Raw genomic sequence first — 23883 nt, 5'->3', positions numbered from 1 at the left:
ATAGATTTCAAGAAGTTTAATTTTGAAAAAATGATATTCATATTCCGTTAAGATAATAAAATAATAATAATCACGCTTCGTTACCTAGTTGGGTTTGAGCGCAAGTATTAAAACAAATGCTGAAGCGAAAAAAGAAGTTATTAACAAATAATAATAAAGACAGTACAATACGATAGACTAAAATGGAACGTTTGAAATGCATAGACATAAAGCGAGATTAAAAAAATAATTAAAAAACATACATTATTTGCTGGTGAGAAAGTGGGACCAAAAACATACGAGTGAGGCTTTCTCCATCCGACAAAGCATTGAGAGGAGTTTCCAAGCTACCTATCAGAAAATTGAATCGCAAAATTCGAACTTGTCTAGAACATCTCCCTTTTTTCTACGTTCAAGCAGGGATTTGAACATGCGGAGTTGAAAATTTCAACAAAACGAGCAGAATTCTCACCTGGCGGCTGGGCCATACCACAAATTACAATAACCCAACGGTCTCTCATCCAATCTTAGATTTACCCAAGTATACGTCTGGTAGGCGAATAGTTGTGTGAGCACTGGTGAGGATTCGAGATTCAATCGCAGATTAGATCGGAATGGCGACGATGGAGAATCTAATCGGACTGGTTAATAGAATCCAGAGGGCTTGTACAGTTCTTGGTGATTATGGCGGTGACAGTGCCCTTCCCACGCTTTGGGAGTCCCTCCCTTCCGTGGCCGTTGTGGGAGGCCAGGTATTCTTCTGTTTCCCCTTTCTGCTTTTCTTCTTGGCTTTCTAGGGTTCAAATCATCCTTTAATGTTCTCTTGCTTTATCTTACAGAGTTCCGGAAAATCTTCTGTACTCGAGAGCATTGTGGGAAGGGACTTTTTGCCGCGGGGTTCAGGTACACGTTTTTTGACTTGCGATTTGCAACACAATTATATGTATGCCTATTTCTGTAGATCAAATAAGAATTTGAAGGGCTTGATGATTACATGGTTATAAGGAATATTCTAATAGATCGTTCTGTTTGTATCGTAATATTTCATAACAACATATAGTTTTCTAGCGATGCCTGATACCTTAGGCAAACAATTGTTATCTGTTAAACTTTGCAAAGATCAAGCATTTGCTAGTTTTCAAAAGCGGGGATTGATTTTCCCAATCAAGGGGAATATTTACCTGTGATGTATTTATGGTGTAAGAAAAGCCGAATATTATAGTATGGTTTCTTTCTAACAGGTATTGTGACGAGGAGGCCCCTTGTACTACAACTTCACAAAACAGACGAAGGGACACCTGAATATGCAGAATTTCTACATCGTCCCAACAAACGGATTACAGATTTTGGTATGTGTTCTTATTTTTATATTTCTTATAATATGCTTGATTTGATGAGTGTTTTCTGTATGATTTTGTTTAGATCCTTTCTGATTTTATGTCCGTTTTGATTGCACTAAGTTAATATCTTTCAAGAAATTGATTGTACAGAGGATCATGTTAAGTCGAACCAGTGTTCAAACGTGATTCAGGAACTAGGAACTTGGTTAAATCTTCTAGCAGCTTGATGTATCTTGCGAACCAAGTTTAAATTAATGACTTTTTTCAAAATTGAATAAGAACATCCCTGGAAGCCATTATTTACTGCACGATGATGTCAACCTAAAATAACTATGTTGTAATTTTCCTTTCTTGGACATTCCTAAAATTTTTCCTAATAGTGCAATTCCAATAAACAATAATAAATTTAATACATTTAAGAGTAGATATGCCCTTTTTGAGAGAATTCCTGGTCTTGGTCCTGCATACAATATTAGTTGCTGCAAATTGAGATCAAATCATAAACCTGGATAACATCTATTTTTACTAAGCTTCAGTAGGCATCATGATATCACATAAACATTATTCATAATGAAATCCTATAAAGCAATATTCATTCGAAAGTATATTCCTAAAACAATCTCATTAGGATTTCATTTAAAATGTTTGCGAACCACAATCTTAAGTTTGGTTTTCCTTGTATTCCGAGAGCAAGCATGGAAGGTGGATCACCATTCCATCCCTCAGTTCACCTTGGAGGCTGGCCATCCTCCTTGATCAAAGCCTCGAAGCTTGAAGGATTTCTGGTCTATTCCATTCCCCAGCTCACGATCATGGAAAGCTGGTAATTCATTCAATCTGTGGGTGAGATACTTGATAAGGAGCATGAAGGGTGTTTGACCTTCATCTCTCCTGAACCTGGAAGGCTGTCCATCCTTCCTATTTGCACCCATTTCTCAAAAATTCAAAATGGGTTACTATATAAATATACAATCACATAAAGAGAAGCATTTAGATTCCTCACATTGATCAATAATTGCTGTGAGAACCACTAGCACATGGAAATGCACACACATAATTTATTTCTTTTCACAGAATTTCAATTATCCTTTAATTTAATTGACACTGACATAAATCTTACTTTCTGTCTCTAATTCAGTTCTGATCCCTCAACTCCATTTCTGCTTGCTGTTTGAAAATTCCACCCATTTCCAATAAAATGTGTTCCCTTTATATCTGTATTTAAGTGAAGTGACGCATCCCTTCAAATGGAGATTTCATTTTTAAGAGACATGCTTCTCTTAGTGCTGCCTTATGCTGTCTATTAATAAGGGTAATGATTATTAAATAAGTTGTTATTGCTGCGTTTACTGTTTTCACTATTTCAAGGATTGCCCAGTTCGTAGTCAGCGCTTTTATTAATCATTATACCCTGTTAATTATGGTTGGCCTTTGCTAAGTTCCTAATCTTAGTAAGCCCTCTTGATGCTATTATTATTTTCTTGGAATGGACTGTGATTTATTTAAACGGGCTGTGCTTCGACGGGAGTTGCTGCCTTTCCCAAAATTGCTTGTCCTCAAGCAATGTCTGTTCTAATTTTTCAAACTGAATCATCTGCCAATATGAGGATCCCAAATCAACCTTTGGGTATTTATAATCTGCCCTGTGATATAATTAGCTTTTGCTGCATGACTGATATAACTTAGGTTTTGGAGATTTTACACCAAGTGATGTTTCTTTCATTATCTTGGTTATGCCAACTTTTGCTAGCATGATGTACTTGAAGAGTTGTTAAAGTACTTTCCAAATGGCCAATCATGAGGCTGGTATCAAAGCAAAAGGGTGAGCTGTCTACATATTATAATGAGTATTAGAGCACGGTACAAATATGTGGTCTCAAATGTAATGTTCTGTGTTGCCGTAGTAGACAATCTTCCTATATGCACGACTTTTCACAGTAGATAAAAGTTGGGAAGTGGGCAACACTTGCTTTCTACTTGATGCAAGATAATAGTCAAGGGAGAAGATTGATGCATTCAGGTATATAATAATTATTATCAAGATACGAGTCAAGGGGAAGAAGAATGATGCATGATTTGATACAAGCAAACCTAATGTCAAAGTTGTAAGGTGAGCTTGGGTTGAAACTAGAAACAATCCGATTTTAAAAACTAAATGTTTGTTGATGAGATGAGTTTTGATGTTTATGGTGTTTCTCATAGTGGTTGGTAATTTTTATGCTTCTGAGCTGTATGAAGACATTTTATTGCAGAAAACTTAGTAGTTTCATCTCAGTCTGCACTTATCATTGTTTGCAATGGTTAACAGTTGGCTGTGATATTGTTGATTAAATGTTGTTAATTAAGGCCCTATACACAAGCCTACTAGAGATATTGCCTGATGATGCATATATTTTTAACTCTGATAGTGTTATCAATTTAGGGCTGGTCTGGTACAATATAATTTTTCTGAAGTTTCTGATGTTATTAGTTCTTGTTATCCTGAGGAATTAAACATGTAAGGAACTGTTTATGCAGATACTAAGCTGGTAACTTGTTGCCTCGAGGAGTCCATGATCCAAGTATCTCCATATAGATTCCATATAAACTTTCAAGAAATGAAATTAAAAGTTCTTGACTAGCCTTTAAAACAAAAAAAACATCATGTAGGATTTGGATAATCTATTATCTTATTATTTGTCTGTACCTTCTGTAGATCATTGCTTAGAGTTTTAAATGTCCTCTATTAGTTCAAAGTGTACTTACATTGGCTATAAGGTGAGACATTGCATTCTTTGTAAGATGGGATTTGCAGAATGTGGTTTCTTTAGTACCTAGAGAGTAGAACACATTCGTCTTCCGACACTGTTATTTCTTATGCGATTCAGAGGGAGTGACATTGCTTTCTACAGATTGTAGGAGATTTATCCATATTATTTCATTATATCAATCAAAGATGCTTAGATCATTAGCTGGTGCATATTGATTTATCTGTTTCAGTTTTTCATGAGTGTATTAGGTTGATTTTATCATTCTTTTGTTTAACTCTGTGTGTTAGGGTATTAAGCATCTTGTGGTGGTTTTTTGTTGACATTGGTATAACTAGTATTCCAATGGTTATTACACAGGTTGCTTTGAAGTCACTTTAACTCTATAATGTAGCATATGATAATAACTGCTCTACAGCATGTTTGGTGCTTTTCTCACCCTCATAGCCCAATCACTAGCACCTTCTAATATATCTGGCTTCTAATGTGTGCTGAACTTTTTCTTTTGTGGTTAGCAGCATAACAGAATGTACTTCTGTGGATAGTTCCCCTAGATTAGGCATTTTGTAGAGATGTAAGAGCTTAAGCAAGGATGTCTTCCCTTTTTGATCATCTGGCTGCTAGGATCAAGGCTTTGATACCGATTGTATAGATTCGGCATATAATATTAGTCTGTGGAAATTGACATAAAATCACAAGCCAGGGATAACATCTATTTTTACTAAGCATTAGTAGGTACCATATTTCACATCAACATTGTTCATATTGAAATTCAATCAAGGCAGTAGTCATTCCAAAGTATATTCCTATAATAATTTCATTAGGAATTCATTTGAACATTTGCAAGTTTGGCCATGTATTCAAGAGCATGGAAGGTGGGTCACCCTTCCATCCTCAGTTCACCTTGGATGCTGCCTGACCTTCTCGTTCAAGCACTGAAGCATGGAAGGATTTCTGGCCCATTCCACTCCCAGCTCATGAGCATGAAAGTTTGGTCGTTTTTTTCATCTAGAAGCTCATTTCCATCTAGAGCTCATGAAGGCTCGCCATCCTTCATCTGTTGTGAACCTGGAAGGCTTGGTGTCCTTTCTATTTGCAATTTGCTTCTCCAGAATTCAAAATGGATTAATATACAAATCTACTATTATACAAAGAGAAGCATTTGGATTACTTACAACAATCAATAATTTCTTATGCTCCACGGAGTTTTTGGGACGAGGATGTTTTAAGGGACGGATGTGTTTCCGGTGCAGGGACGGGTCAAAGCCAAAAAATAGGGGACGAGACCTTAGGGGACGGCGATTAAAAACGTAGGGGAATTCTTATATATAGAGACCGAATTCAAATATGTATATCATAACATTGATAAACCATTCATCATAGACATTTTAAAGGATCAATACATGGAAAATTATCGAATGACAAATACTAAGTACTTCCATTATAACAATATCACATACATATATAGCAAAAATCAAAATGCCTAAAGGCTCCAAGTATGCATGAAATCAGAATAAATAAAGAGAAGTCCAACTAAAATAGTAACTAGTATATACTAAATGCAATCTTTCCTCACTGCTGCTGCTGCTCTATGTTTTTTTCCTTCCTCTTAGCAAGTATGTCAAATGTAAAAATGAGTAGAAGGGTTAGTGTTTTAGTGTTTTAATGGACCAAATATGGTTTGCATATTTTTATTATGTTTTCAAGACAACTAGGGGCCCACACAAAAAAAATAGGAAAATTTAAGAAAAATAAATTTTGGGGGTGTTTTGGCTTTACCCGACTGGCTGGAAAAAAGGGGATGGCCAACAGTTTTGGGGATGGCTGGGGGACGACTTTGCTATCCTAGGTACTGCTGGCCGTCCCCAAGATTCCTGCCAATTTTTGTTTTTGCTGTTTCAGGGATGTATCCAAATTTGCAAAAAAGGGATGCCTTTGGGGATGGCAAAAAACGTCCCTGCATCCCCGTTTCGTCCCTGGGATGGGTACGGCCCCAAAATCATAGGGGACACGTCCCCGTGGAACAGTGGTAATTTCTGCAAGAACCATTATTGCATAAACACACACACACACATGCCTGTAAATTTACTTTGTTCACAAATTTATATTTTAATTTAATTTTTGCTGATATAAATATTAGTTTCTGCAATTAGTTTGGTTCTGATTCCTCAATTCCTTTTCTGCTTGCCATTTGATTATTCCATCCCTTTCACATAAATGTCTTCCCTTATATATCCATATTCAAGTGAAGTGATGTACCCCCTTGAATGGAGATATTTTTTTCTAGGAGAAACTCTTTAAGTGCTGCCTTTTGCTGTTTATTAATAAAAGTAATGATTTTAAATTAAGCTGTTATTGCCACCCAATTTTGCCATTTCAAGGATTGTTCGGTTCTTAGTTGACCCTCTTGATAATAAATATACCCTTTTTAATAATGGTTGGCCTTTGCTAATTAATTTCCCTCTCTCAGTCAGCCCTCTCAATACTATTATTATCTTCTCGGAAGGGCTGTGACCTATTTAATAGGCTGTGCTTTGGTGGGAGTATCACACATTCATCAAGCTGCATCAAAAAACTGTACTACCATTTGTTAGAGCATGCATCTACTTTGCTTCATACACAGTTTTGTTGCATCATGCACATCTGATATTGTTGCATAAAATAATCGCACACATGCTCAGAGAATATTCTCATGCATATATGACCACTTGTTTGCACATGCATGCCTAGCCTTAAGTTTGCTTAGTTGAGTTTAATTTAGCTAGTTCAGTCTAGTTGGGCTACAGTTTTCTTTTTCAGCTCCAGTATGCACATCATGCTCTTGTTTGCATATCTTAGCTTTATTAGTTTATTCCTCTATTTTTGGAGAGATGCTTTTTATGAAAGCTATCCTTTGTATTCGTTCCACATTCTTTGTTCTTGAGAAACATAGCTATTCTTTCATGGAACCTTTGTTTGTGGAAGGTGTTTTTGTTTTGCTATTTGATCTTGCAGGTGCTTGTCTTGAAAATTTCAACATGGTATCGGAGCTCACTTTTTGCTACAACAGTATTTATACATATACAATCACATAATTCAAAGTAATTTGTAAAGACTGGTTGGTTCTTGGGTTGGTAAAAGATGGATTTGTGGTTCAAGAAGTTTGAGCAAGTGGCCAACTATTTAATATATGGGTATGTAGGTTCAATTTATTGCCAAGTATGTAAATCTGAGCTTGCCGAGTTGGGCAGGGGTAACTGCAAGCTTGCAGGCCTGGGTGGTGTAATTCTGACAGCTACAGCTGAAACCAAAATTTAAATTCGTTGAGTAAATGCCATTTCCTTATACAGATGAGAAACTTGCCCATGTATTTGTGGGGTGAGCTCTGGCAACCTTGAATTGAAGTCTGCTTAGCATTTGGCAAGTTTGCAGGAGAAACTTGTGTATGCCAAGTTTTTGCTGAATTTTTGTTAATTCGCTAAGTTTGAGTCAAAATGGTTCTGCTGAGTCGCAAGTATTGATGTCTCAAGTTAGGTACTAAGAATTGCATCCAAGTATTTGTAGCTCTGAGATTGTAAGGAGTCTGATGGTTGGTATTTATATTTGATTTGTAAAACTGTTAGCTGTTGATCTGTAATTTCTTCACAAAACATGCTTGTGGAGATTAAATTATTTTACTCATTCTGCAACCACTTACTCGAATGACAGTGTTTTGGGATGTATATTAGAGTAGTATAATGTAGCATGTGCATTAGACTGTGTAATGTTTTTGCTTGATCATAAACAACGAAGGGACACGGGAATTTAATAAACAAAGTTAATACAAAAATTTCATCCTAGAAACCCCAATATGGAGAAATCAGCTGAAAGCAGCAATTGAACATTTTCCTCTTTTTCCCTTGAACAATGAAGTTAGTATAAGGATCTTTTAGAGCACGATTCTCTTTTCTTCCTAATACTGTTATAGGAAGAGCTAAAAGATGCATAAAGTGATTCCAACAAAGAATAGCTGGTATCTCTTCCACATGCCATTAATTGACCCCCCCATCGTTGCACTCTCTTTCACAGTCATTGATTCGTCTTTTTAATATTTTATTTATTAGAGAGATGTCACGTTTATAAAGCTAGAGCCTGGAAATATATTACCACATAGGAAAGGGTTTTGAAGAGTCTCAAAACTAAAGAGACAGCTCCTGTCAGCCATTGGTCTAGCTGTATGGCTTTTTTGCAATGAACTGTCTCATTCAGTAGTCTTTTCCGTGACCCCTTTTTTGATTTGGAAGTAGATTAGAGAGTGTTGGACAATATCAAACAAAGGCTTCATCAGGAGAGTGATTCATTTGACAAAAGAAACATATGGCTGTGCGTAAATAATAGCAGAATCAAGCTGCGCAATCAGTTTTGACTATTAGGATCGCCATGCAAGTTGGACCACACAAACCATGCTAAGGAACCAACATCAGGACCACAAAAACCTAATATCATTTAGCATGTAGAACCATGCCTTAGCTGTGCCGATTGTCCATCTCATTGGGAGGTGATCCTACTTGTTACATGCCAGGTCAACTATATTGAAGTTTTCATTAAATATATAATAAGCCTTGGATAATTCCTCTGCAAGCCACCTCTGGGGATGGATCCCATTATGTAGAACATTCTAGGTTTAGATGATTAGAAAACCTATAGCTATGTGTTTTAGGTTGAAAAAAGGCCCACAAAGTCTTGTTTAATGGGTTGCAACCATGTGCATGTTATGTGGCTGCCACTTGGCAGACGCTTGCAACCATGTGCATATTATGCACCTGCCACTTGGCAGATGCTTCCAGGCCTTCGTGCCCTCGCCCACGATTGCTGCTGGAAAAAAACTTGTTCTCTTGAAGACAGAATTTCCAGAGCAAATTGCTTGTGAAACTCCTGCACAATGTATTTATGGTGTGGGTATGTTAGACCATTGACATTCCATCATTATAACTGAGGGTCTAAATACATATGAACAAAAGTCCAACCTTTCGAATGCAGAGCAATTGCTTTGCAAAACCTGCCATGTTTATCAAGAGAGAACTTCCTAAATTGTAGGTGTTTTTAATTTTTTTGGAAATTTCTCAGTTTTCCATGGAAAGAGGAGGGATCAAGGAGCTTCAATGATGCTTTGAAGAAGATTTTCTTTCTGAAAAGTAATATACACGGTTTCCATGAGGACAAAATAGTCCCAAGTTTTGGCATTCTATAAAAATAGGATTTCTAATCTCCTTGGAGGGCTTTTTGGAAGGTTACAGTGGCACGGCTTGCTTGATTTTGTTGTTGATAGTTGGGCAAGCGTCAGGAACAAAGGCTGAGGCTTTAAGTGGTGGCGTTCCCATTTGCCAATCTTTTCCATTGTGTCCACCTTTTTGGTTGCCGACGACAATCTATCCTTCATCATTTTTTGCTTGACACAAGTCTTTTCTTGGCTTGGGTGACTGGTTTGATTCCATGATTGACTTGCAGTCTATCTTTGATTATATGCTCCAAAGATTGACACAAAACCTTTGAACATGGCATGTATCATCAATTACTATACAAGTCCAGGTTTTGAGGTCCTGGGCAACGTCAGCTTAAATGTAGACTCAACATGGAGGATACATTGAACAAATTTATTTACTTCTACACATACCTTTCTCCCAAGAGAGGCAGCAATGTGGCCAATGAATGGAAAGAAGGGTAAAGGAAGACCATGAAAATGAAGCTGAATTGTTTTTGATGGGAGGTTTAAGGCTCTTCTTGTTGAAAACCACAAAATACATAATCCAAGTGCAGGTTTTGAGGTCCCAGGCAAGGTCAGCTTAAATGTGGACTCAACATAGAGGATACACTGAACAAATTTATTTGCTTCAACACACCTTTCTCCTAAGAGAGGCTGCACTGTGGCCAATGAATGGCAAACATGGTTAAGGAAGACCATGAAAGTGAAGTTGAATTGTTTTTGATGGAACTTTAAGGGTTTCCTTGTTGAAAACCACAAAATACATAATCCAAGTGGAAAATACAAGTAGGGAGCTGCGGACATAGAAAGAACCATGTCTATGAAGAACCTCTGGTTGTTTGCCTGCAAAGAGGAAGAAAAAATAAATCTTTGGTTAGGTTTTGGATTGCATTTAGCTTCTCTCCTTGGAGGACCCAAGTAGAATTAATCATTTACATGCACATTCAAAATCAGGAAGGCGAAGGACAATATTCAGGGGAGCTGTAGAACTCTTTATCTTTTGAAAGACCAGTGGAACAGACTTCCAGTTCTTTTCTCCTGGTGGTGCCATTGGGCACAACTCCCTTTCCAATTGCTTCAGCATTACCAGATTGTAATGTCCCCTTTTGGTAGAATTAGGACAATATGAATTTGCACAACAGTTTGCTAGTTTAAGTGCTATAATATGAACAATGTAATGACAAGCAGCAAAATGTACTCAAAATGCAATGAATGGTAAGTATCAATGCAATTACAATGATTACAATGAAATGCTGATAATGCAATTCAAATGTATGACTAAGTGCAATGTCATAACGCAGATGTATGTATATGAAATGATATTTGTATTTACAAGTATATTCCAAGTGCCAATGGAATAAATATATAATCAAAGTCTGTAGATATCAGACCTTCAGGTGACACTATTTCTATCTCTGTTATGTGCTGTTGTGAAACATGTGCATTCCCGCAAGCTGTCTCTGTTATTACTTTATAATATATGCTGCTGCTGATGGGATGGTCACTGGCTGTATGCCGTCAGTGATGTAACTTTATTATGTATGCAATCTGCAATGTTTCAAGCCGTCTCTGGTAAAGGGATAAATGTATGCTCAAGAATAATGCTGTGTCTGATAAATGCTATTTCAATTCCTGTACTTGTATTTTGGAAGGTTGTGTCAGCAACTGCGCTTCCTCAGTCCAAGTGATGAACACACAAAGGGAGAAAAATATACAATCAATCAATCACACTTCCTCCATCTCAAGGCATAGAATATATAAACATGTCTGAAGTGATGTGTTGAGTTGCGTCAGCTGATGTTACTAAACACTGCAAATGATAGAATATACATAATGCGATTAAGTGCTGACAATTGTCAAGGCAAGATCATGACATAATCATAAGTGATAACAATGATCAAGTGCCGATAATCATCAAGGCTGAATACTGTATATTACTCATAATAATCAGTATTGATTATTCCGATTATAGATTTAACAGTCCATCATAATATGATACTTGAGCATCATGCATCATTGTTGTATGGATGTATCTAAACAGGTTATAATTATCAGAGTATTGATTATTGTAACGCATATTGATATATACATATACCAAGGTTGCCAAATGGATGCTGTCACATGTATCAGATATATATGTTGAGATGCAATCATATGTATATATATGTATACAAAAACAGTATGTATATGTGTGTATCGATATATGTATGTGAGTGCAATTTATGTATATAGATATATGCACGTGTATATGTAGAGCTGAGCATATGTGCATGTGCCTATGTAGATGCAGTGATGTACGAATGTAGGCATGTGTATGTGTGTGGATATGCATGTATGTATGTGGATGTTGATGCATGTGAGGGTGCATCAAGGTGAGTAATGAAATGGATGATGTCTGAAAATGAAATGCAAACAAGTCCCTAACTACTATGCAGTTGTTATTTACATTACAAGTTATGTTTTAATTTCCTTGGGTTATTTACAATTGTTTTTGTATACATAATTTTTAGCTATATCACACAAACGAATTGAAATGTTTTGGCATAAATTGCCCAAAGGGCGAGGAAAACAAAAGACTCGGACAACAAATGCAAGATATGAAAACTCCCCAATAATTTTGGAAACCAGCATTAAATGGACCAAACATACTGCATCATCATCAAACCACCTTCCCCCTCTCTCATTCTTTCTACCGTCTTATTTTCCTATACTATTTTTGTATCTTTAGAAAGTTGTAACTTTTTTGTGGGTTTGGTAATTTACGCATAACATGTTTGTTTAGTTATGTACTGCAGCACCTTATGTATAATTGGTTTTATGTCACTCATTAGAATACTCTAAATTCTCATTACTAAGAAAACATTTCTGTTAGTTAATTTCACATATAATAGGTAGGAGTTTCTTATCATGACTTTTTTAATGAAAATATTTCATCAGTTTCCACGAGTATATCCTACAGATCATCTTAAATTGTTTTTAATGTTTTTTTTTTGGGAGAGCCCTTTTTGGTTAGATTTGTGCAAGTAGTTTTGTTAGTTTCTTTTAATGACGTAAGTTGACTACTATTCTTTATCATGCAGCTTATTTGCATATGTGCCATTTCTATTTGTGTATTGTTCTGTAGTATATTTAATACAACACTCATGCCATTTGATTTGTAGAAGAAATTTTTGAAGTTTGCATAAATGAAACTGGAATTTGTCTTTGGATTTTGCAGCTAAGGTGCGTTCGGAGATTCAAGAAGAAACTGATAGAATCACTGGGCGCACCAAAATGATTTCTCCTGTACCAATTCATCTAAGCATATATTCTCCAAATGGTATGCATCTACATTTTCTGTACTTGCTAAGAAAATTTTGATTGAAGAAGAGAATTATCGGGACTGTAATTTATTATGCCATATAAAATGTGTGGGCCATGTCGTGTTGCAATGAAATATTGATGAAAGCATATGAAATTTGAGTGCTATTCATTGCATCAAAGAGTTTGTCGATGGAGATATTAATTGGTACAAAATCAAGTAATGTAATTTTCAATTTTGGGCTTAATATATTCAAAGAGTGCAATGCAAGAATACATTGAATCATGTATTCTCAAGCTGACTTTTGTGTTTCTTTCATTTACAGTTGTTAATTTGACACTCATTGATCTCCCTGGATTGACAAAAGTTGCTGTAGGTGAGGTTCAACATTATTTGTCTGATTTTTTGGTTCTTGGTTTGAAGTGGTATTGGCATATAAAGATATTGGGAAAATCTTGAGCTGCTAATTTTTGGATGTTGCAGATGGACAGCCAGAGAGCATTGTTGGTGACATTGAAAACATGGTTCGAAGTTATGTTGAAAAGGTACTATTCTTTTGGTAACATTGCACAAGGAAGTTTGTAATGTGAATTTAACCCCCTCTAGCATGCCAACTCATAAATGTTCCATGGACTGCTCTTGTTGCTGCTGCCTTTGCGGTTTCTTATAAGCTTAAGTCCTCGATTTGCAATTCTGGAGTAGCTATGCTTGATCTCTGAAAATAGCTGTTCTTTGAATGGAATATATGTTTTTTATGATATTTCTATTACTTAGTGTGCACTGTCGAAGACCATATCATGCCAGTCTGGCATTTAACTATTTGAGAGCAGGATGCTATTTTTGAAAGCTGAACCACTATATTTTGTCTAGAAGGCTCCTTTTTTGTCTCACTTTCCTGTTTTTATATTTAGAAATGTTTTGGTTCACTTTAATTTTATGACAAAAGGCCATCTTACTTACCAACTCAGTTCAGTTTCTTTAGAAGAGTTGACATTGCCAAGCATCCCATAATTTTTACAGAAATGTATATGCTGATAGGCACTAGTATACTGGATTCTCTGTTAGATGCAACTTTATGTAGCCTATTCATGCTCTTTGTTGGCTTGTATTTATGGAATTTCATTTTTTTTGTCCTTGTTTTGGTATGCTGGGGTGATTGCTTAATTTTGCCAGTATTGGTGGTCTGCTAGTTGACTGTGGATGTCAAATGTTAAAGTTCTTCCCAAGTGGAAATACTACTCATGTTAACATTTTTTTCTTCTTATATGCTCTCAGGTGATCAGTTTTTGTTTTGGATATAATTTTCTATATACACACACACACTCAGAAACTGTGTAAATGTTGCTTTTCTCATGTAGAATTGACCTTGTTTGCAGCCTAATAGTATAATTCTGGCAATTTCTCCTGCAAACCAAGATATTGCAACATCAGACGCCATAAAACTAGCTCGAGAAGTGGATCCTACAGGTATTTATTGCATATATTACTCTGAAAAATAACTAAATAACATTTTATGGAAAGTGTTTTTTGATTTAATTGTTTCCTTACAGATAAAAGAAAGTGTGTGTATATTTTAAAAATAACAGGGTTTTCATCTAGATGTCTGCCATCAATGCCATTGTGCTTTTCATTGATTGTCATAAATTGGTGCAGGTGCATGTTGCCAAGTCGTTTTAGCTGGAACTCAATTTTTATGTTATGATTTTATGCAGTTTCTCCTGATCACTTTGTTTGCATTTCATTTAAGGTTTCATTTTTTTTCAATTTGTTGTCCATTTTCAGGTGAAAGGACATTTGGTGTCTTGACAAAGCTTGATCTTATGGATAAGGGAACCAATGCTTTGGAAGTGAGTTTTGCTTCATTTCTTTTTTATGAAGGGAATTCATGGATGCTACTTTTTTCTTTGTAGTGGAGGTTGTTAAAGTTATTTGTAATGTTACTAGAAACTTTTTATTGCGTAGAAGATTCTCTCTTTATTTCTTTTTTCCACTTTTAGCTACTGTTGATGTGTTTCGTGCTATTAAAAAGGTTCTTGAAGGGCGATCATATCGTTTACAACAGCCATGGGTTGGAGTTGTCAATCGCTCACAAGCTGATATCAATAAGAGTGTTGATATGATAGCTGCTCGACGAAGGGAAAGAGAATATTTTGCAACCAGTTCCGATTATGGACACTTGTCAAATCGGATGGGTTCGGAATATTTAGCTAAGCTACTTTCAAAGGTGACTATTTATCTGGAGCTGAATGCTTTTAGTTATTCAGCTGAAGATTGCTTTTGTTATTTACCAGCTGAAATGTTTTTCTTATCAACCTTTCTTTTAAAATTTCTGCATGAATAATTTTTTATTTTATTTAATATGCTTCTTGCAGCATTTGGAGAGCGTCATTAAGGCGCGCATACCAAATATTGTCTCATTGATAAACAAAACTATTGATGAGCTTGAATCAGAGATGGACCACCTGGGCCGACCTATTGCTGTTGATGCAGGCGTAGGGTTTTCTCTTTGATTGAATGTCAGATATAAGTTAAAATTATGGAACTGCAGAATATTTCTAGTCTGAAACATTGACATTTTACTTCAAATTATTGATTGTAACACCCTCTTTTAATCCCTTCAGGCACAACTATATATGATATTAGAGCTTTGCCGTGCTTTTGATCGTATTTTCAAAGAACATCTTGATGGAGGGTATGTACACAGCTGAACTCTTTTTATTGCATGTAGATATGCGTTTTTTTTTTCTGTTTATACTTTTACACTGAATATGCAGTTATAATTGTAAGGCTAATTCAATAATGTTTATATAAATGGTGGCTGCTATGTACACATTCTTAATGTTTGATCTATCTCCAGTAAATATATTTGCTTAAATCTCATCGCTTAATGTTGAAGTTTGACATCAGTATTAGGCTATTTTCATGCCCTTGGGTATGTCCTATTATCATATAAATTTTTAAAGTTGTAATTTTTGAAACACAGTTGGATCTTTATTAAGGTTATGATGATTTTGAATGTTTAAAATTGATTAGACTCATCCTATAAGTTTAGATTAAATTTTGTGATGGTTCAGAGTTATATTTGTATGTATCTAGTGTACTAGAAATGCCCATCTTTTGTATATAATGCGTTTCCTGTGAACAAAATATTTCTTCTCCATTGAATAATCCCTTGGAAAAATAATAGAAGATGACAAATCTAATCAAATATTACAAAATGATCGTTTGTTTTATGCTTTGTATGTTTTGGATGAAGTCATGTTGATGTTTGATAGCTTCTGTTGGACAAACATATATATAATTGAGATATAAATATATGAGAGAAATTTATATATATATATATATATGATTAAATATATTATTATATTATATATCTGATTAGCAAATAGACATGTGCCTTCATGGGACATGTCTTTTTATTGCCTATACAATATAAATCTAAGAGGATGTTGCATTTGGAACACACATACCAAATACATGGCAGTGCTATTATATCTGCAATCGATCCTTAGAAAACCAACATGGTATCAGAGCTACGGTTCAATACTTTCAGAATGAAATAAGTGCAGTCGAATCATGTGTCCATGTCAATGAAAAATGAAATCTGCAGATGCATTCCTCATATGCACCTGGCCGCTAACATATTAAAAAAAGCGACATTGGATTTCAGTCAATGTCCTCACCTTGAAGCTCTTTAGTGACACCTTCAATATTACAAGAGAACAAAGTGTGTGCCGCCCACTTCTGGTCTGATTCAATAGAATCTTTGTGGCTTCTGCGGTTGAACAACATTAACAGCATGGAGTGGGTGAGCTTTGAGTCATGACATTCAACATAAATATGAGGAAAAGAACTCTAATTTCTTGTACCATCATGTATTCAAAGTCTTAAATTGAAATGATGGAGACAAAGCAATTATGTAAGTGGCGTTCATTTTTTGTTTTAAACTGGAAGCTTATCTACCCCAATATAAGTGGATAACATAATGAACATCATCACTCGAAACAACAATCTGCAAACAAATCAAAGGAGACTGGACTGACTTGGCACGTGGAAAGCGGATAAGACATTTGTCATTGTGCCCTTCATTCTGTTTTGATATCTTCTTTCGGTTCATTCATACATTGAACACAAGGCTACAGGGAAGTATTTGATTCGGTCGGCAATTGAAAGTGGAGATGCTCATTGTGCAATGATTGTATAATAGCTAGACCATGCTGTTATATATAGATAGAAGAAGAACAATGCAAATCTACCTACATCAAACCATGACCATATTCATTCTTGTTGACATTAGACTGGTCTACGTAGCTCATGGATTGATGTAGTGTGGCGCTAATGGAAGTGTCCTATTTTATGAAGTGGTCACAAGGTTGATTGACCTGGAAGCTGTAAAGAGTGAGCTCACTTTTTATAAAGGATCTAACTTCGTAGTGATGTGATATCTTATGCGAGTCAACAAGGAAATGTGACAAGGATGCGATGGTTATATCTTATGCATAATGCTATTGTGGAGTAAATGGAAGATTAAGACACTCAAAATAAAATAAAATGAATATCCCTCGTTGGCTCATCAAATGGATTAATTGCTAATGATTCATATGAGAAAACTAATACTTAGAAAAATGCTTGGAAACTAGAAGAGACAAATTTAACAATACTGCTGTGAGAATTGCATACTCACAGAGTTCATTACTAGCACTTTGTTTCCAAGAAATATAAACATACTATTGTAAAAACAAAAGGACAACATTACTTACGGTTAGTGGTCAACTATTAAGGGTCCACTTCATCACACAAGGGAGGCGACCAGACATTACAAAGTAATCCCACATACGATTGCATCGTAAAGGGAATAACATTGACACATCATGCTCTGCCCTAATCTACGTGCCAACCAAGTTATAAGGTAAGTAGACCTAAGGTTAGTATGTATGATGTAATATGTAAGGTTTTCTTTTTATTGTTTAAGTTCTTTGCATTATTAATATGTAATAAGGACAATAGTATATAAAAGAATATAAGATTTATTTTATTGGTAATGAACATTATATAAATATTCATTTATATGTTTAATATGATATGGCTATACTTGATATATATATATAAAATCAGTAACATATGAATGAATATGTATAGAACATTGTGAATTTCTCAATAATTGATATTTTATGAGATCAATATATTATCTTATAAGGAGGGTGAAAGAAATTCACTGTTATATATAATTATCACATGAACGGTGATGAGGCGACAATCAAGTATGTTGATGTCTAGATGAGTATTTTCTTTTGAGTATTACAATTATCTATTCATTACAGTCTCTCTCTTATTTTTTATTTTCTATAAGAGTTATGTGCCTTGATCTTTTCCTTAAAGAATGTTGTTGCAAGAAAAGAGAGATTTAGATTTAGAAGGAGCTTGGCATTTCATTAGAGGCAACCTTGAAAGAGAGGGAGTAATATGATTCAATCTTTGGTGATTTAGAGAGAGTAAAACATGGTGAGATGGATTATCTAGCGATGAATAAATTGTAGCAGTCAAGAGGACTGTGATTCATGAATATACCTTGTGACTATGTGATTTTAATGGGCCTACCCCCTGTGTACATCATGAGGAAGTGACAACTTCCAAATGATGTCACTTGTATTTGCAGAAGTTACTGTAAGGTGACGATCTTATCGTAACTTGTATTATGAGATCAAACAAATTGAGTATATGGTGAATGTCTTGCATCTCAACATTTTGGAACGCCATTACTCAAAGAGTATTTGGTGAATATCATTGATATTTTGGGAGGCCAATACTCTTGATATCAGATGTGATATCAAAACCATTTTTTTGAGTAATTGGTGAGTATGATTAGTATTCTGGGAGGTCAAAACTCTTGATATCAAAGGTGATATCAAACCTTATTTGTGTACTTGGTGACCTTGTGTACATCACGAGGAAGTGACGACTTCCAAAGGATGTCACTTGTATTTACAAAAGTTATTGTAAGGTGATGATCTTATAGTAACTTGTATTATGAGATCAAACAAATTGAGTATATGGTGAATGTCTTGCATCTCAACATTCTGGAAGGCCATTACTCAAAGAGTATTTGGTGAATATCATTGATATTTTGGAAGGTCAATACTCTTGATATCAGATGTGATATCAAAACCATTTTTTTGAGTAATTGATGAGTATGATTAATATTTTGGGAGGCCAATATTGTTGACATTAGATGTGATATCAAAACCTTTTGAGTACTTGGTGAATATCATTGATATTTTGGAAGGCCAAAACTCTTGATATCAAATGTGATATCAAACCTTATTTGAGTACTTGGTGAATATCATGTGTTGATATTCTGGACGACCAATAGTCGTGATATCAAATGGCGGAAAACTTCTGAGCTATCAAATGAGCTATCCTAAAAATTTGTCATTCCTAATATTACCAATGGTGTAATATGTGTCTTGTGTTTATCCTCCCTAGCTAAGAGGGAGTGTTGATTTTTGATAGCTTCTATCGGACAAACATATATATAATTATATGAGATATAAATATATGAGAAATTAATATAATAGTAATATATCTATCTATCTATCTATCTATATATATATAAATGATTAAATAACTTATTATCTGATTAATGAGTAGACATGTTGGGACATGTCTATTCATTGCTTATTCTCAATATAAATCTAAGAGGATGTTGCATTTGAAACACAAATACCAAATTCATGGCAGTGCTACTATATCTGCAATCAATCCCTAGAAAACCAACAGAACAAGTGAAGTCTTAACTAAGTTAACTTTTAAGGGTGGCTCAAAAAATCTACCGGATGCTTTCAGATTATAGGTTTTTGGATAGCCTTGACTGAAATCGGGGAAAATATTTTCAACATAGAACAATAAACTGCTGGGGCTTTACAAATATTTATATGACGCTCTCAGATGGTACAGGTTTATGGTTTAACTGTGCCTGAAGTTAGTGAAATTATAATCTAACACAATGCCAAATAGATTACATAACCTACTCTATGTGATTTAACTATACAGCTGACCAATACTTTCAAAGTAAGAAACCTAAAGATAGAATCATGGGTAATTATGCCGAGACTGAAATGAAAATTGCATCGAAGGTTGGATTATAATGGAGGGAGTGTGTTTGTAAAAACCCTGAGCTGTTAGAGGCCACAAACTGGGGATCTCATGCCCTGCATTAACACAAACTGTCCAGACCTGAGATTTCCTGCATGGTTGTAAAGCCTGTGAGCACAATAATGCCATGGAGATTTGAACCTTGATGGCAACACCATCATAACCATTTTTTTAATCATTACATCATGCCCTTAACAGCTTTATCTTTTACATGTTCTATTTTAAAATTCTGCATGCACCAGAAGACTAATTTAAATATTTATATACAAGTTTTTAATTAAATTCTATCAATTTAATCAATAAGTATTTGATATAAATTTTCTAATAGAAAATTTATTATATATAATATAATATCATAACTAATTATTATTATTTAATTAATATGGTCTATTAATTCTGTGATGCTTGAAATCTTTCTGCATCTTTTAGATAAATTTATTTAAGATATCTATGCAAGTTGCAGCTAATGGAGAAAACATTTGTATACAACTAGAAAATCATGAAGAAAAAGATGGATGGTAGAGCCGAGAAAACTTCAGAAGTGTGATGCTAGACTGTATGTTCAGAATGGTGAGATATATGTTCAACTGTATGAAGTATTGTTGATGAGCAGAATGCCAGAATGAATAGGAAAAGATGTTTAGTGAAATACATATCAGTTTGTCTGTCGGCACAATTAAACAATAATCATACATGCTGACTAGCCAGATTTGGTGTTAAGGGATATTTTGCCTCTTAGCACTTATATTTTTTCACAGGTCTAGGAGAATCCTGTCTGCATCCGTTTCTGGTACAAATGTATAAATTAACAGTTTAATTTGAAGCAAAGGTCTAATCAAATTTTCCTTTCCAAGTCGCTACATTTTAATCTTCTTTTCTTAGAGCTACTTATCTGTTGATGGGAATATTTTTATTGTAATCTCTTTCCATCTTGGGACTCTTGCATGAAGAAAGTTCTTTGAATGTTCTTTATAACCCTGATCATTGTATTCATTCTTTTGAAATCCTTCGGGCTGGAACATTTTGTGGATGTAGCTGTATAATGTCCTTGTAAAGAAAGGGATTTTGTAGAACAGCGATAGGCATTCAGCAGTTTCGCCTGCATTTTTGAAATCTGACTTATTATTTACTTCATGTTTTAGGCGACCAGGGGGTGAAAAAATCTATGGAGTTTTTGAAAACCAGCTTCCAGCAGCTTTGAAAAAACTACCTTTTGATCGACATCTTTCATTGCAAAATGTGAGGAAGGTAGTCTCTGAGGCTGATGGTTATCAGCCACACTTGATAGCTCCCGAACAAGGATATCGGAGGCTTATAGATGGTTCCCTTAGTTATTTCAAGGGTCCTTCTGAAGCCTCTGTTGATGCGGTAAAGCATCTTCAACTGTTTATTAATTATCAATACAGCAATCGGATGTGCAGTTTTTTGCATTTTAATTTTTTAAGCAATACATGTTAAAATTTGCTCACTCTTGGATTCATTCCAGGTACATTTCATCCTCAAAGAACTTGTTCGCAAATCTCTAAATGAAACTCAGGTTGGGTTTAATCTTTACAGTCAATGTTGAACTTCCTAAACATATGTATTAGGAAGTTACAGTGTTGCATATTATAGGAGCTTAACTTTATTTTTCCCCTCTGAAATTTTCAGGAGTTGAAGCGCTTCCCTACTCTTCAAGCAGAAATAGCAGCTGCTGCAGGAGAAGCTTTGGAGAGGTTCCGCGAAGATGGCCGTAGAACTGCATTGAGATTAGTGGAGATGGAATCTAGTTATTTGACAGTTGAATTTTTCCGCAAACTCCCCCAAGAAGTGGAGAAAGGTGGAAATCCTGCAGCACCGGCGATGGATCGTTATACAGAAAACCACCTCAGAAGAATAGGTGGGAGAAAAGCACATACCCTAAACCTAAGGCATTGTCTACATTTTAATTTTTTTTAACTTATTATTATCCATCAGCTAGCTATCTGACAACTTTATCTTTTAGGTTCCAATGTTTCTGCTTATGTGGGCATGGTGTTGGATACCCTAAGGAATTCAATCCCTAAAGCTGTTGTTCATTGTCAAGTCCGTGAGGCAAAACGCTCTTTGCTGGATCGGTTTTATACTCAAATTGGCAAAAGGGAGGTAGGTGCTTTATGTTAGGAGTCTGCTTTCGTAGAGGTTCTGTAGATGTTAGCTCTACAGAATTTAGATTGACAAAGTTGGGTTTATTTGAATTTTGAAACAGGGAAAACAGCTTGGTGTTTTGTTAGATGAAGATCCTGCATTAATGGAGCGTAGGACTGCATGTGCCAAAAGGCTTGAGTTGTATAAGGCAGCTCGGGATGAAGTTGATTCTGTTGCCTGGACAAGATAAGAGATTGTGATTAACGACGGAAATCAATGCGACACTCACTTCGATACCTGGTTACAGAACCATGTTCAACATCAAATCATCATATGAACAGATTTGACATTTTCATGGCTTCTGCTGTAAAAGCTCTTTGTAGTATATGATTTTTTATTGCAGTGTTGGCTGGCAGAGCTCATTAGTCTTTTGATGCCATATTATGTGTTCAGTTATCAGAAGCAAAACATTTTCGGTTCCTAATTCTTTAAGTTAGGAACAAGTGAAGCTCTTTACATGTTGCAATATTGTACCCTAACCATTGCTTGTATTAAGTTGTCTTAATAAAATTAGAGATTCATGCTTTCATAACAACAGCCTACATTGTTTATTCTTAATTAATTTATTGAATTTTGAAAACACAGATCAGCATTCATGTTTAATTATGTTCATATTTCATTGACCAGCTTTAATTTCTGGTTTATTTGGTGTGGCATTGGTACATTCATTTAGCCTTGGCATTATACATCTATAACCTGATAATTTATAAAGTACGATATAATCAGTAATTGGATTTTACAAGTGCAGGTTAACATTCAAGTTTAGTTTTTTGTTTCATATTCATTGGGCATCATTGTTATTTTCTCTAGTGTACATCTTTAACCTGTGATTTTAATGTGTATCTAGTTGTCAAATTTTAACTACAGACAACATTGAAGTTTGATTTAACTTTCATATTTCATTGGCCAGCATTTTATTGGTGATTACTTTGTATTGCATTAGTACACCCATCTTATCATATCGTGAAAGCTTCAGTATAATCTAACGTCTTCTGGATATTCAGGCTGCCCCAGATGTCTAGAAAGTGTGTACTCAGGCGGAGAAAAAATTCCCATTGCTGTGCCCCCAAAATTGTGAAAAAAGGTAATGCAAGCCCTGGTTGAGGATGTCACTGAAGTCAAACTTATAGGGGATGCTTTGATATTCCAGGCGTCCCTTTATAGCTCCATGTGTGTCTAGATTTCGCCCATTGCACATTATTTTTGATACGTATAAGTACGAATGTGTTCAGATCCATACACTTATGACTTCATTGCTATTTTCTCCATTGAATTATACGTGCAAGTTGTATATTAATAAAATTATTAGCATTCAAGATATTGACAAACCTTTTGGCAAAGAATTTGGAGTGACCTGCATAAAAATGCAAGATATTGCTTATAATTTACCCAATGCATTTATCCGTTGTAATCATGTATTTTGATTATATCTAATTGTGTATACCAGTGTGTTAAGTGGGTCATGCCAGAGTACTCAGGTTGCCATTTGTATTTCTCGGTAATAAGATTTTTTACTAATAATTAAAAGTTGTTACATTATTGGAAGAAAACTCTAGCTAAAACTGTTCCGGCCAGCGACTATCAGCCATTGAAGCTCAACAAAAAATCCCCACCCAGAGACCATTAACGGTCACAATCACCAGTTACAGTAGTGTAGCATAATTACAGAGTTTTAAACAATGAAATCAGGCATTCTTCATGCTACCCCCACTAAAAAAATTGGCATTTCCAAACCAGCCACAGATAAACAAAGACATTATCAAGAAGAACAAGAGCGCATTGCACACAGCCAAAAGAATCCTGTACCAACACAAAAACTAACCAATTCAGAGTGAAACCGTTGCTGTTGAGAAACTTACCCTGTCTCTAGTGCCGTCTTCTGCCACTACACTAGTGATGCGTTCATGTAGCCATGCATCTACTTTGGCTTTTGTAGAGTCCTCACTAGCTTCACCGACTTCCTTTTCTAGCCTCATC

The 23883-nt window shown here is 35.3% G+C and overlaps 1 protein-coding gene across 1 annotated transcript; it reads left to right on the top strand.

Annotated features, from left to right (window-relative positions):
• The first annotated feature begins 332 nt into the window (after positions 1-332).
• Positions 333-22441, top strand: LOC149529875 (phragmoplastin DRP1E-like). Its single transcript, XM_089810039.1, has 16 exons — positions 333-731; positions 819-882; positions 1221-1328; positions 12505-12606; positions 12914-12964; positions 13072-13133; positions 13965-14055; positions 14371-14435; positions 14618-14812; positions 14961-15080; positions 15210-15280; positions 20883-21108; positions 21227-21277; positions 21391-21619; positions 21725-21864; positions 21968-22441. The coding sequence occupies exons 1-16, from the start codon at positions 594-596 to the stop codon at positions 22094-22096; spliced, it is 1842 nt and encodes a 613-aa protein (XP_089666165.1). The 5' UTR covers positions 333-593; the 3' UTR covers positions 22097-22441.
• Positions 22442-23883: the final 1442 nt, after the last annotated feature.

Source organism: Cupressus sempervirens, chromosome 11 (assembly GCF_028749045.1).
Source record: "Cupressus sempervirens isolate cs-2001-9-10 chromosome 11, ASM2874904v1, whole genome shotgun sequence".
NCBI lineage: Eukaryota > Viridiplantae > Streptophyta > Pinopsida > Cupressales > Cupressaceae > Cupressus > Cupressus sempervirens.
Note: the sequence above shows the minus strand (reverse complement) of the source record. Positions and strands in the feature narration are given on the sequence as shown.

What these genes read in the sequence shown, in the direction of transcription:
- LOC149529875 (XM_089810039.1), top strand. Translation starts at nt 594, where the DNA reads ATGGCGACGATGGAGAATCTAATCGGACTGGTTAATAGAATCCAGAGG. An exon ending in CTTTTTGCCGCGGGGTTCAG is followed by an intron (nt 883 to 1,220) that starts GTACACGTTTTT and finishes TCTTTCTAACAG; the next exon opens with GTATTGTGACGAGGAGGCCC. An exon ending in AGGGAACCAATGCTTTGGAA is followed by an intron (nt 14,436 to 14,617) that starts GTGAGTTTTGCT and finishes GCTATTAAAAAG; the next exon opens with GTTCTTGAAGGGCGATCATA.